General features: G+C 37.9%; 1 protein-coding gene across 1 annotated transcript in view; it reads left to right on the top strand.

Moving 5' to 3' along the window:
• Window positions 1–15,476, top strand: part of LOC140242318 (connector enhancer of kinase suppressor of ras 2-like) — a 96,072-nt gene that overhangs the window by 67,761 nt on the left and 12,835 nt on the right. The window contains exons 8-13 of the mRNA XM_072322057.1: window positions 711–910; window positions 2,225–2,798; window positions 5,055–5,196; window positions 6,560–6,742; window positions 7,467–7,540; window positions 11,900–12,084. Coding sequence (XP_072178158.1) covers window positions 711–910; window positions 2,225–2,798; window positions 5,055–5,196; window positions 6,560–6,742; window positions 7,467–7,540; window positions 11,900–12,084 — 1,358 coding nt within the window. The remainder of the gene's footprint in view (window positions 1–710; window positions 911–2,224; window positions 2,799–5,054; window positions 5,197–6,559; window positions 6,743–7,466; window positions 7,541–11,899; window positions 12,085–15,476) is intronic.

Raw genomic sequence — 15,476 nt, forward strand, 5'->3', positions numbered from 1 at the left:
TTGCTCATTTGACATGAATGGTACTGGTATTAGTCATGCTACATGAGAAAACGGTCCCTAAAAAGCTCACTGTGCTAATCATTTTTCTTGTGGTAGGCAGTAAGAGTCATGTAGAGGGCTATTTCCATGTGTGGGTGTGCAGAGTCTTTGTTAATGGTAATCCTTTTATTGCTGCAAGTGTTTTAAAAGCATTTAGGAAACATTGTCCAAATTATATGTAAACCAGTCTAAATATAATGGCATTGTAAAAGGATTCATCAATAGTTGAGGGCCGGTGTCTGGAAAAAAAAAAGAAAAAAGGTGCAGTCAAGGAAAAGTGGTTGCTGGAAGAGATTTGTACACTTTTTCTCTGCACCTCATGTAAATGTAAACTTTTCATGAGCTTTTTATTTCCTGTTAGCGGCTGCATGTTTTTAGTAGCTTTTTGTACTCTTAACTTGCTGCAGCCAGTGCTGAATACATGCTTTTCTGCTCAATCATTTTTTTTTTCAAACTTGGCTTCTCACAGCAAGCTCATTAAAATATTAGTTGTAAAGCTTCAGTCTTATATTACATTTCAAAAACTTTGAGAAGCATATTGTGTAGTTTCTGTTAATGTAGTTGGGATTTGTTTGCTCATTCTCATACAGATTTGAAATGGCACACTAGCAGCAGTTTTCTTATCCACTCGTATTCATATGCCATCATGGTGTTTGCTGTTTGTCTCCCAGACCCCCAGACACACCCTCAGAGCTACCGGAGTCTCCACTGGACTCGCCTCTGATTGACATCCACTTCCCCACACCAAGGGGATTTCCACAGGGGAGACGCCCTACTATGGTGCCTGGTATGGCACTTTCAAGAAGAAGAGGACTCTCAAGGCAAGGGCGCCCTCGCTCCCTGCCCTCCAGCCTAGATGAAATCAGTAAAGGTTGGTGTTTTTGTTGTTGTTGTTTTTTCACAGGATGAATACATGCCAAGCCATGAAGGAATTTGATGATACACCTTTACCATTGAATAATTTGTAGAGTGCATTTATTGTTATTGCATTACAGAGTGGGATAACAAACAATAATTGACTGTGATAGGAGGTGACATGAACAAAATAGACTTACAGGTCTGAATTCACAAAGGTGGTTTAACCTGTTGAGGACGGTTTGATTTTGCTACAACACGCATATCCCATAGACGCTTACCCGAGTATACTCCGGACTCGTCCTCAACGGGTTAAACTTAGACCATGATCTAAAATAAGCGTGAAATTGGTGTACTTCTGACATGCGCGTATCAACACGCGCTTGTTACTAGACGTCATCTGTTGGCATACGCAATATGCCAATCATATCTATGCAGAAGAAATATGCATGAACCATGGTTTAGATTTAAACTACCTTCATGAATTTGGGTCATGTAGTTTGACAACATTACTGAAGAAAGTTATTCAAGATTGATTACTCTCAAATATACTGGGTTTTCTACTCTGTCCCTTCTTTGTTAAGTGTCCATTTCCTGAGCCACCAAACATGTGAGTATCAAAAAGGGAGGTTCAGTTTTTCAGGGTTTTTTTTTTTCTTCTCATGGGAAGCATCCTGGCTTTAGTACTTTTGATCAGGAAGTCTGAGCAGGAAAATGTTCTCCAGTTCTGATTTATTGGTTTTGTTTTGTTTTGTTTTGTTTTGTTTTGTTTTGTTTTTGTATGATATCATTTTCATACAGCATACAGAAACCTCAAGTAGTAAATAATGTTTCAGAAATATTCAGTCCCAATACTTGATATGTGTGAATGCATTTGATCAGATGTTTGAGGCAAACTTTTTGTATAGCAAACTGGAACTGTGAGAGGAATAATTGTATTTGCAGATGTTAGTGAAAGGGCAATGTGACAATGTAGTCAGGAGTCCAAAAGTTAAAATTTAAAGCTTGTAGGGGTGTTAACTTACTTTAAAATTTTGGTGAATATCTTCTTTGCTTCAAATAAATTCTTTGGAAGATATGATTTATTCATGGAATACACTATATATTCTACAAAGCCTTGGTGCTGACCAGGAAGTAGTGTTCAATAAACCTGATTCATGGAAACTGAGCAGATGATATCTAGTTCTGTTTACAGTAGAGACTAAGCCTCAGGTTTTCTCCTTCCTTATCCAGTTACAGAGCATATCTATGATTTAGTATTCCCTTTTCGCAACAAGCACTCGAGCAAAATTTGACTCTCTTCAAACCTGCCATCTTGATCTTTCATCAGAGCTGGACAAATCACTGGGAATGAAGAATGGAGCACCGCAGAAAATCAAGCCTCTTCCAGCCAACATGAAGTTTCCAACTTCTAAGACAATCAATGGCAATATCTGGGACACAGAGCCAATACCAGTCACTCCTGGATTGGAGGAATCATCTCCTGCTTCAAGGACAGAAGAAGACAGTGCAGGGGGTGTACAAGGTGCCTCAGATACAGCACCCCCATCAATCATTAGAAGAGGGACAACTAAGAGCAAAGTCAGTTTCAACATGAATACAGAGTCAAAGGTGGAGGATGCAGAGAAGAGGACACATGATGATAATCACCATGGTAACCAAGAAGATGAGGTCGATGGACCTCTGGTGTCTGCCTTGAAAGAGGAAGAGTCGAGGAGTGAAGCTGAAGCTGAAGCTGAAGCTGAGACTGCAGTGCAAGATGGTTGTGAGGATGCAGGGAACAAAAATAACAATGAAGGCAACCAGATTCCCAAGGAGCTGGGCTACCTCTTGGATGTGGTGGAAGATATCTCCACTGATGACACGGATGGCTTTGTGCACGTCAGTATTGATGATGTGGACAAGTAAGACAGTCTTTTCCCCAATTCTCATTTGTGTTTGTATGAGATTTCTGTGATATGCATAGTCCACTATGTGTTTTAGAGTGTCAAGTGCAAATGAATAAAGACTGGATTAAAGGCATGATTTATCATTTGCAGATGAAACAAACTCCCAGCTTTAGTGTTTCAAAATAGTTCTTATGTGTGAGTTGGGGATAGAAACAGCCAATGTAAAAATTTGAATCAGTATAATTAATGATAAGTATTGTTAAATATACAAAATGTGAACAATAGTTACAATAAAAATGTTTCTTGACTAAACTGTCTACAGTTATGGTTTATTAAGAAAAATAGTGATATCTCCTTATATTTTAGGCTTTATTGCAAAATCTTTTACATGGAGGGATGTTTTGTGATACAACTGACCTACACATGTATGCATCAAATGTGACATCTCGAGCATTTTTTAAACCACTGCTTCCAAAAGTAGACAGTACCTTTATTGCTCTCCATGTCTGTACATTGTAAATACAGGGCTTACATTGTTTTGAAAATAATGAACAGTGGACTCATTTGCTTATCCCAGTCATGCATCTCAGTATGCCCATGTTACTTTCAGCCAATATGATCACTACTATTTGTTTGTTTGGGTTGCTGGGAGTAAGTTGAAGAAGATAGCCATTCTAGTGATAGGAAAACTATCATAATGCTAACCAGATCATGGATTATATCCAAATCCAGTATATTCAGTCTGTCACACACCATCTAAGGCACCCTTAGTGTCATGCTGGCATATGTAGATTACACGTGTGTCAAGTGAGTCCAAGGGCAATGGTTACTTCATGAAATTGCAAAAACTAACATGACTATATGCATTTCATCAATGTCTTCAGTTCTAACTTTGTGATTCATGGAGTGAGTACAAGCCCCCTTTGTAAAATGTCTTCCAAGCCCAAAGACTACAGGTGCACTTTGTTTAACAAGGCAAAGTTGTGATTGTCAACTGAAAACCATGGAACCCTTTACATATGAGTTGTGATATCAACCCTCATGAAACATTTTGCACCCTTTCAGATCCGGAAATCCCAGCTGCCCTTTAAAGGGGATGGCTAGTAACTGATCAGTGGGAATCAGTGGGAATGCTGGGGGGATGATTCCCCTGAGATCTTGGCCATCGGTGGTGCGATCGCGATGAAATTTTGCATGCATGAGACCCACGTCATAATCCACAAGATTGTGTCATAAGATTGTTTGAAACAATCAATTTCTAATTTTAATTAATTAATTATGCAAATTAAGCTCAAGATCATATTTTAGCCTAATTAAAAGCATTGAGAGTCTAATTTTTGATCTGTAAATCTGTTTTAGCATATTCAGCAATTGTACATCACAAAAACTTCCAAAACTCATTTCAATTCTTATGTATTTTATTGTTTTCAGAATTTCTTATGTATTTCTTTGTTTTTCAGCTTTTGTTTTTTCTTTGTTTTTTATTGGGAATTGTCACTGGCCACTTTTCTACCATAATTAGCATAAAATTAATCAATGAAAATGATTAATTGTAAAAATAATCAGGTTTTTATAACTTTCATGACAGAGTATTGTTTTCCATAGGAAATGTACACAAAATCACAAAATTGTGCCCGTTTTAGGGCAACATTCCTTTACAAAAATGGGTGTGGCTTTGCAAAAGTATGCGTGGACATTGCAAATTTGGTCTCAAAAGTTGCACGAGACTTGAATGAAGAAAGTCAAGAAGGCTCGCGACGAGGGCTTCTCGTGTTACAGAATTATAGCGCGAAACGTCGAGGGGGGCAGATTCCGCCCCCCCCCCAGCCCTTTTAGGGTTAACCTGCACGTTACTTGAATATGAGACCATTCTGAAGCAAATAATTTTCACACAACAATAGATTTATAATGTACTCTAAATGGATCCCACAAGAATTGGAACAATCATCCTCTAGCATTCCCACTGATTTACAGTGATCAGTTATTAGCCATCCCCTTTAAATGAGAATTAATATCCTAAACAATTAAGGTGGTTTTTTTTTCTTAATTTGAGTTTTCATCAAAATATATGTTAGTGTCCAAGCCATCAATATCAACAGGTATTGCTGATGGATGGTAGAATGATGGTTTATGAGTTAATGCCATAGGTTCCGAAACCAAAGTGACATAAATAGTGATTAATTGTTGGTTATATTTTATTTAGCAGGCAAGTATCAAGGAGTAAAGTGTGTGAGAACAGGTTGCTTTGTGTGTGGAATGAATGCATTCAAGACCGTTTGCTATCAGAGACCATCGTATCATGTCTATAATTATGTCTGATTTGGACAGACCAGCACCAATTGTGACGCTTACAAAACATCCATCCAATGTCTCCAGCATCTCAACAACAACAAGCCTTGACTCCACAGATGGGGTGAGTGTTTGCTAGTTAGTGTTTACTCAACACTCTCTATAGGAAAGTGCTGTGAGACAATTCTACTAAACATTGTACTTTCTCTTTGTTGGTGTGTCTATATCTCCCTTCTTCTAGGATGTACCTGGTACACACAATGTAACTTCCTTATCAGATATGTACATAGGAAAGAACACAGTGTAGTCTGGTCAGTTGATGGCATATTACAGATTGACCCGCATCAATATATTATCTAAAACTTTGTGTACTATGACTTAAAGGGATTGTATAATTTTGGTTGAGACCCACTTTCAGGTTTCTAACATTTTTGGTGAGATAATGAGAAACCTCTTATGAAATATGAAAGAGCATGTAATTCCATGAGGAATTCAACATTTATTTGATGAAAATTGGTTTTGAAATGGCTGAGATATCCAAAACATTACTTTGTTTTTGGATATTTCAGTCATTCCAAACCCGATTTTCATCAAATAAACTTTGAATTCCTCTTAAAATGGTATGCTCTGTACTGTTTCGTTTAGTTTCATTTCGTTTCATTTCGCAAAAAGTTAAAAGCCCAATTCTCATCTCCACCAATACCGTACCATCCCTTTAAAGCCAAAATGTAGTTCTCAGAAGGACTCAAAGTTCAATTCCCACCATCTGGAATTTGCTTAAAATACATTGAAAGGTTCTGCCAAGAAACTTGTTTTACTAATGCTATTTGCCTGTGATAATATGTTGTTTTGGAGTATTTTGAGATCAAAAGTATAAAATAATTTTGATTGTATGCATACAGTTTCTATTCCTGAATTGCCATACCATTCAGTAGTGGGTAGGTAGAACATTATGTGATGATCGATTGTGTCCTAGCAATCATATTTTCCATCATGCTGCATGTGATTCACTCTAACGCTGAAAATTGGTGGATACTGCTGTGAACCAAAGTTGTAGATCAACGATAACTGATTATAAAAAATGATGTAGCAACCACAATCAGGTACGCTTTGATACTGTAGTACTTCCAGTGACATTTTTGGTTAATATTTCACATCTTCATGGCTACCCAACTAAAATTGTGATATTATGGTGTTCTTTTGCTCTTTTCTTATGCATAAGAGTACATCTTAGAGCAAAAGTCGACAGTTCTCCAGGTATATAAGATCCATACTATCAATCCATAGCATCCATTTGTATTAGTAAACATGTACAGTTTAACTTTGTTATGATTTAATAGAACATGTTGGAGAAAATGAGTGTGGAGTATATTTTCTGTAGCTTCAAATGTCTGGGCAGAGGTCTTGTGATAAGTTTGTACAGAGAAAATGAAATGGAGAAAAAATGCAGCATCTGTCAACTGACTTTCTCTTACTCGGACACTCAGGTTGTAAGGCGGCACAAGAAGGCTAAGATGAGGGTCCATCGGGGAGTGTCCTGTGTGGACATTGGTCCAGGGGAGTGCCAGGGCTTCCTCTTCAAGAAGACTGAAAAGGCCATGAGACACAAGTGGACCAAGATGTGGTTTGTCCTCAAGGAATTTGTCCTCTATTACTTCAAGGATCAAAAGGTAGGTGGAGTTGTGTCATTAATACATGTGGGGCCAAATAGATTTGTAATCCTAAATCCAGTCCCATTTTGCTCCATTCATGCTGTTTATGTCTTTAGTGTACCTGAACTCCAATGAAATTACACATCTTATAGCATAATTTATATCATGGTCTTGAGGCACCAGTCACAACTCTGCTAAATTATGGTCTGTTTTCCTTGTGTGTATGTGTGTGAATGTATGTATGTGCATGTGTGTGTATAGGCAGACCTCTAAAACATAATTTTGGACACAAATCTTTGTGACTTTCCTTGCAGTTTCTTCATTAAACCATAATCCTGTATACTTAGAGCTACGTAATGCTCATAGTGAAGACATGCAACCTGGTATTGCACAAGTGGCTCATCTCCATGAGCTGAGCTGATGTTGGAGAAACTAAACTATTTTGGTCAATACAGGACTACACAGTAGTCAGGATACAATGTGCTGTCCCTATATAGGCAGAAATCTATACCAAGTCTATACCAATGTCTGTACCAATACACCTCATTCACACTGCTGATTTTTATTTAAATATCCAGACTCGTACTTTTATGGCTGTATGAATTTTGCAAAACATGTTTGTGCTGTAATTGTAGTCTCTTGCACGGGGATCAGCACTCTCAAGTTGCATTCTAATTGTCCATGGAGATAATTAGTGCTGTTAATGACCTAATGTGCTGTTTCTATTTCATTTTTGATGTAGGCAGAGAAAGCCAAAGGAGTCATCTGTCTTCCAGGTTTCCAGGTTAAAGCTGCCCCTGAGTGCAACAGGTCACAGTAAGTCCACAAAACTCTCTTCTCTCCATCTACTCAGTACACTCCCCCTTGCAAGCAGCAATCAAATCTTGCCTCTTGTAGCCTGTTTAGATTAGCTTTACTTTCATTTCATTGGAATGATAATAATTACTTTAAAAGGATGTACAGTTGAACCTCTCGTATCCGGACAAGTCGGGACCGGGGCTCATCCGGATAAGGGATTTGGCCGGATACGGGAGACTCAATGCTTTATACATGTACATATACATACACATGTACTGATGTAGCCCATTGTAGTACCACATGTAGTAATGTGTATACTGCAACCTTTTCATTGTTACACTCAGTAACAGACCCCAAAATAGAGGTCCGTGTTTGCAAGAATGAAATCATTTTCTTTTATAAATTCTTGGGATGATTTACCTAAATAATTATTAAGAAATGTATCAAGTATATGTAATTCATGTGTGTTTGTTCTCAAGGAGTTGGGAATCCCCTCCCCCCCCCCCCCGTAATTATTAAAAAAAGATTAAAAAATCACGGCGAGATTGCGTCCGGATAATAGAGAGATCCGGATAAAGGGAGGCCGGATAATAGAGGTTCAACTGTATAAAGTTCAAGAAAATAGCTGTGAAGAGGTTTGTAGGTTGGAATATTTTGTGAGAAATCATGACACATCAGTCTATTTATATGCCATATTATTTATTGTTCTTATGCAAAGAATGCAAGGAGAATCTTCTGAAAAGAATAGTATGTTCATGACTGTACTCCAAAACATGTATACATCTGCTAATTGACTCTCCTAGAATTTGTCAACAGCAGTAAATCAACAATGCAGAGAAATGTTCTTAACTACTTGCAATTTCAAAGTCCATTCTATTTGAGGTCAATTACCCTCTGCAGGTGAAAGATGATAGAAATGAAGAGTAACAAACCAAGGCCTCATGCCTTAAACAGCCACTGACTAGGACTTCAAAAAAAAACACCAAACAAACAAACAACAAACATGGCAAATACGTGTAGTGGTATTCAAGATCATTACAGGATATTTGAAAAAAATAATCCTTGTCAAATAGAAAAGTTATGCTATTTAATCATTTAACTGCTTTGATTCTTTTACTTTTGCCCTGAAGATTAAAGGGTGTGTACAGTTCTGGTCGAGGTGAGGATTTAGCTTTTAACGTTTTGCGAGATATTCAGAAACCACTCTATGAGATGTCAAAGAGTATGCAGTCCTAAGGGGTATCAAAAGTTTATTCGATGAATATCGGTTTTGAAATGGCTGAGACATCCAAAAACAAGGTGAAACAAAGAGATCCTAATAAAGTTGTGGCATGTCGCCTTTTATTATTAGCACTTTTTTGGATATCTCAGCCATTTGAAAACCAATTTTCATCAAATAAATGTTGAATCCTTCTTAAAATTACATGTTCTTTCATATTTCATAAGAGGCTTTTCATTATCTCACTTAGGAATGTTCAAAACATGAATCCCCACCTCAACCAGTACTGTACAGTCCCTTTAATTGATTGAATCTTATAATTTTGAAGCATTTTAAGAATATAAATTCTTTTGTGTTTCAATCTTAGCAATTTTTATTTTATCATAGCATTTATTTTGTGCTATCTTAAGAGCTCAACTTTCATGAGATAAATGACTTTGATCTCTGGAATAACATTTGCCTAATTTAGATCAGGCTGACTCATGATTATGAAAATGTAAGGTGTCTAAGAACTTTCCCTTCAGTTTTTTATTGCTGAAGGTAGTTTCATGTTTACTGAATTCATATAGTAATTGAATTCCAATAACCCATTCCTTCTGCAATTCTCCGAGAACCTTCTATGCCCCCAAATGAGATTCTCTTTGGCAGTTGACAAAGAATGGACAGATTGGTAATCTGCCTGTGAGAAAGTAGTCAAGTGGTACATTTATCCCCTTTCCTCTGTCAACTGCATGTGCTATCGAACAATGCAAATATCAATGCCTTGTGGGATATGAACAGAGTGTGTGCTGGGCTCCAAACTTGTTTTGTTATACACTATAAGGGCACCTGAATAAAGTCAGCCAAAGTCAAAATCTAGTGAGTTCAGCCTTATTGCAACATACGTCTTCATGCGAGTTCTATAGCAAAACATTTTGAAAGTTACAAAGGGTAAATTAGACAAAAATGCACATGATTTTCATACAGAAAAAGAACAAATTACTAAGAACTAAATATTAAAAGAACTGAAACACTGATCTCTTGCTGAAAGTAATTTATTGGATCAACGTAGTACAAATAGATATGAATTTAGGCCATGAATGCAGACACTCTTGTCTCTATTTTGGGAACCTGATACTCCAGGTTCTCAAAAGTGAGTCGACGGTACAGGAACCTGGTATGCTAGGTCCCCGTAAGGAACAGGTGGAGTGTCTTCATAATCTAGTGTTGCTTGCATGCAGGATTGCTACCCTTAAAAGATAATTGGAATGTTAGCAGTGTAAATGTATCCCTATTCAGTTGGGCTATACCTGCAAGTTGGTTTATGAAATCCACTTTAACAAGTGCATGGCCACAGGAAGTCTGGCAGCAATCCGGAAGCGGATTCACTGTTCATGTGTGGCAGGGTTGTTAAGACATATGATCCACCTGGATTGGTTTCCTGTGTAACGAAGCCACAGGCATGTACAGTTAGTTTAGAGTGGAAATGACTGGCAGAATAAGAGTGCCACACAGTGGCTGGGGGTCTGTGATTCATTGTATCATCTTAGTGATAGTCATTCAATGAACATTTAGATAATAGTGATGGCAATGATCATGAAGATGATAGTAAAATCAAATAACAACAATAACTTTAATTTACAAATTGTCATTGTGATGTCATTGCTGATCATAATACAGTTGCCACCATTTAATTATAACTTGGATAAACAGGAATGCTGCTTTGATGCACCAATGTCACTGTAACATGCACAAGGCACATTGGTTTTACTGCTTAATGTGAATGAGGCATAAGTTTAACTGGACAAACCTTCACCACTATGAATAGAAACTATGAACAAAATTTAATTTGTAGGAAAGAAAGATATTATTCAGAGGGGTGAAGGTTCAGGTGCAAGTTTCTTCACTTTGTCTTCGTCTACAAATTAAATCTGTTAAGATCGCAACTGCTGATCTGTAAATTGACAAACATGTCAGAAAAAAGGAACCAGTGGGTCTCGAATCCGTCATCTACTGCTTTCCGGGCAGCGACACTACCACCAGGCTGTCCCTGGTTGCCGGCAGTGACACGATGAACATGGAACAAATACCCAAGCTCCAAAATTCCGACATTGTTATGTTAAGTAGTCCAAGGCGGACAAGGCATGTAAAATGTAGGAAATGTGTTTATTTACAGATCAGCAGTTGCGATCTTAACAAATTCAATTTGTAGAGGGAGACAAAGTGAAGAAACTCGCACCTGAACCAAAATTTAACTTACTGAAGGAAGAAATTGTATGACAAAATTTAGCTAAAGGTAAAACAAACAAACAACCAACCTTTACCAGTCATTAAAAAAAAAAACCACAAACAAACAAACAAACAAATGGATGAAGGAATACAGGTACTCAACAGAAGCTTAGGATGTATCACCACAGAATACATCATGTAATCCACTGGCACCCTGATTCCAGACTAGCCCCTCCTTGTACATAACAGCTTGTTCTCAAAAAGCTAGTGCAGTGCTTTCATGTATATTGTACAACAACTGGCAGTATTTGTGATTATGTGTGTCAGTGTCATGTATATTAACAATAATGACTGACAGAATAAAAAAAAAAAAAAATACCAAGAAGCTTTATATCTGGAGATGGTCATGTTTTTTCCAAAGGCTGATGAAATATTTAAATTGTTAATATTATCCTTGTTTTAAGTTTATCATTGCGTGATCTGCCATCGAAATTGACAGGTACATTTGCTGTCTGAACTTGTTAATGAGAGACAAGCATTTGAAAGTTGGCGTGTGATATGTGAACAAATGTATCAAACTTCATGTTGTCTTCAAGTTCATCAATCTTTTATCTTTTTGAATGAGGTAAAGATCATACTCTTGAGTTGTCTCAGTCAAGTGGTGGTGACTGTAATAACAATCCCTGTGATAGTGAAAGAAATTTAACAGTGGTAAGAATTGCAACCAGGGTTGGCAAAGTGGTAATAATGAAACTTATGGTAATGAAGATGAAAATGATACATTATTAAAAGCTGTTAGAGGAAAAGAAAGACATAAAGGAGGTGTCTGGAAGAGAGGATATCTTTTTTTTTTTTTTTAAAGCCATGGAAATTTGAAAGTAAATTTGAATGCTTGTTGTGATATAACAAGGTTAGTGGTGTTTGCTCTCTTCTCTGTTTTTCCGCTACAGTGCCTTTAAGGTGACCCATGAAGGAACCAAGGACATCTTTCTGGCTGGCAGTGATGAGAGGAATATGCGTCACTGGATGGAGAAGCTGCAGTTAGCAACCATCATGCTCCGCAATGATGATAGGGTCAGGCAGTCCACCCTCATCACAGATGCAGTCATCAGCAGATTGGGCTCTGTGGCTCTCAGTAAGACAAAGTTCCAGTTTCTTATGCTGTCATCAGTCTCTTGATTCCACCAACATTGAAAGTTTGTGTATTTTTAAGTCAGCCATGTCCCTCATGTTTTATCCTCTAGCTGTTCAGGATAAAAGACTGTATTGAATGTTTAAACTTTGACTGCAACATTATATTCATGTGGACATTTTTGTATGTTGGATAAAAAATGTGACCGGCGACAACGGTTTCAGGCAAAAGTCGCGAATTTTGAAAATTCATTTTTTCACTGAATCACATTGCCCATTTCCTAAGCTTTGCATTGATATAAAACACTTGTATTCTTCGGCACCATAAGTGGGCATAGAAAGAGAAATAAAATACACTTTTTAAGTTGTTAGCCTGACAAAATTGCGAGAAAACAGGCCTTGAAGATTCACCTCTTTCTCAAAGACAATGTCCGAGCGGCGATGCGAGGGGAGAATCACCCATCCGTACGATGGTGTCAATTGATGTTAAGCTCCGCCTCTAGCAACCACATCGCCTTCTGATTGGCTCACTGAGAGAGTCAAATTTCCCGGGCACCTTCCTCGGAGCTCAGCGTATGGAGCCGAAAAACAATGCGTTTCGCTTGGGTTTGTTTACCAGTACGTCTTTCAAGATGGCGAATACGATAATTACACGTATGGTGTACATGTACATGTGTATGGTGAACGCATTACGCAATGGCATCCACACGCCATGTCCGTGTGCATTTAACAGGAGCGGTGGCGAATCCACACATTTACAAATCGCGTTTTCATTGTGGTTGATTTGTCTTTATCATTGGCGACCCTTCTGAAGGCAGAAAATTGCTAGTGCTGACAAGGGTCACGCTTCCTGTTTGTTTTGCTTTTACAAGACATGCATATATAATAATGTTGCTTTGCTCGGTGGTGCTAATTGAATTAAAACAAACAAACAAACAAACAAACACGACTCGTAAGTTTGGTGCGAACTTGACGTGTAGTATTTGAATATAATTGGTCACATGTGACCGCTCCTTTCCTCTCATCTACCTTCCATTGAGTCAGTCTGCTGTCATAATTTATACTACATGTACAAGTAGACAAATTTGAGAATATTTACACTGTAGTTTTCTTTTCACACGATTATGTTATGCTACATGATTTTTGTTTCACTTCCGTTTTCGAACATTGCGGTAGAATAGTTAGGATAGAAAGCCAAACGAGGAGAACACACTATACAGAGCGAGCGTATATAAACCACAGTAAAGCAAGAACAATGGAGCATGTAATCGTGCACGCGTGGACAAAGCAGTCCCTAAACGCTGCAACTGGTGTCTCCGAAAGCCGAATTATGTAAATGTGTGCGACGCACCAGCCAATCGCGTGCGAGACCCTGCGCCGTAGCAACGCTGGGGATATTGGCGCGGCGTTCGAAAGAAGCTCGAAACTGACGAGTGCGATCCAACATAGGGTGCTTAAAATTCCATTTTCGATAGGAAAAACTTAGTCTTATGCAATGAAATTTAGTGTAGATGTAGAAAACATATCAAAGATTTGATTTCTGCAAAAAACCTAAATCGACAAAAATAATGGTCAAAATCTTTGTACCCCGCCTAGGAGGGAATTTGCTCTTGCGACTTTTGCCTGAAACCGTTATCGCGGGTCACAAATGCTCTATCACTTGTGTCCTGTGGTATGTACTCGGGTCAGTTTGAGTAGCTGGCAGAGAGGAATTTTTCATAATTTTTAATTCAGTTTTCATTTTCACATGCTCACATGTGTCTAGAAACTGCACAGGAATTCACTGAGTGTGTATCTACTAGTCTTCAGAAATGTCAATAACAGGTGAAAAGGATCAATCTGTCGCAGAAACAGATACCCAAACTTCCCTTGGCTAACACAGTGGCAAGAAGGAAACAGTGCTTGACTAAATTCAGATGGTCTGTTCTGTGAGCTGACAGTAATTGACTGTATCACTATGAAGATGAAGATTGCCATGACCTGTTTTGCCTGCATTAAACAGGACAGGCAAAGAATAGAGCTCTACACTGTATGTACATGGCTGATCCCATACTGTATCCAACAGACTTTGAGAATGGGATGGCCATAATACAGAAACCTGTTCCATCTCAACCTCATGATCTGCTCCCATAAATCTATGCAGATCAGTTTCAAAAGCAGTCAATGAGATAATGAATGACATTAAGTCCATTGCTTGTTTTAACCTCTGTCTACTTCTTATCTACAATGTATGTTATCACTGAGGAAATGGTATAAACTGAAATTAAGGAATTCAAGATGATATTCTAATTAACGCAATTATGAGGTGCTAATTTGGAAAAGTGACTTACGTGAGATCATAGATCATATATTCATGATTTCCAGTGATAATGACCTTTTGACATGACTTATTTGATTATACTGTGGCTGTTTGGTACTCACAAGCAGGGTTAGGCTAGAACTCTACAAAACTATTGTGGGAATGGTGTTCTTCACATGACTCAAATCAATTTTGTGTAAATGGATCCTGAGTTTTTAATTTTCATGAAGTTAATGAAGCACCTGTTCAAGCCAAATAAAGAATTTTGCTTGAGATTTTTTTTTTTCCTGAACAGACAAACAAAGAAAAGTAGCAAATCTTGCCTTTGTTTGTAGTACAGGACTAGAATAGTATTAGATATGTAAACTGTTGCACACTCTGCATTTTGATGGAGTTAAGTTTGGAAATCATCATTTTTTTCTGCATGATACTTTAATGCGTGTCATAGGGTGTCTCCTTTCATACCATTGTGGAAGAAATGCCACTTTGATATCTTTTGGTTAATATTTGAGACTGTACTTGAATTTAGACTGATAGATGATTTCGCTACAACCATCTTGATCTGGCTCCAGTGTCAGTGCAAACTGTAGTAACATTTCCTCACTCATCCGGAAAGTCCGGAAAGACGTAGTGAAACCACAAACTTACCAAGAAACATTTAATCCAGTTTATGTTTGGCGACAGCTTTCAGTGTGATATGTATCATGATGTGTCAGAGTCACCACTCATCACCTCAGATGTTACATATTGTACGTTTATGATGACATGACTTGTTTTTGTGGTAGTGGCTCGTTGAAACTTGATACTGGAACCACACAAACTGTAGTAAGGTCAGACATGGTATCAAATTTGTGTGACTGGTGCTGGCCAAACTGAGGATGTGTAGTGCCAGCTGAATTTAAATGAGTGTAATGCGATATGCCATGTATACAAGTATGTAGGACAGCTTAGAGCTTTCAAAGGGGAACATGTACAAACAGTGGCAACTGCATTTTTTCACTCAGTGCACATAGGAGGTAGCCTTCCTTGCAGTGAAATGCAGCATTAATGGAGGTGACTAGTGATACAATGGATACTAATCTAAACCAGTTATCAGT

Source organism: Diadema setosum, chromosome 19, assembly GCF_964275005.1.
Source record: "Diadema setosum chromosome 19, eeDiaSeto1, whole genome shotgun sequence".
NCBI lineage: Eukaryota > Metazoa > Echinodermata > Echinoidea > Diadematoida > Diadematidae > Diadema > Diadema setosum.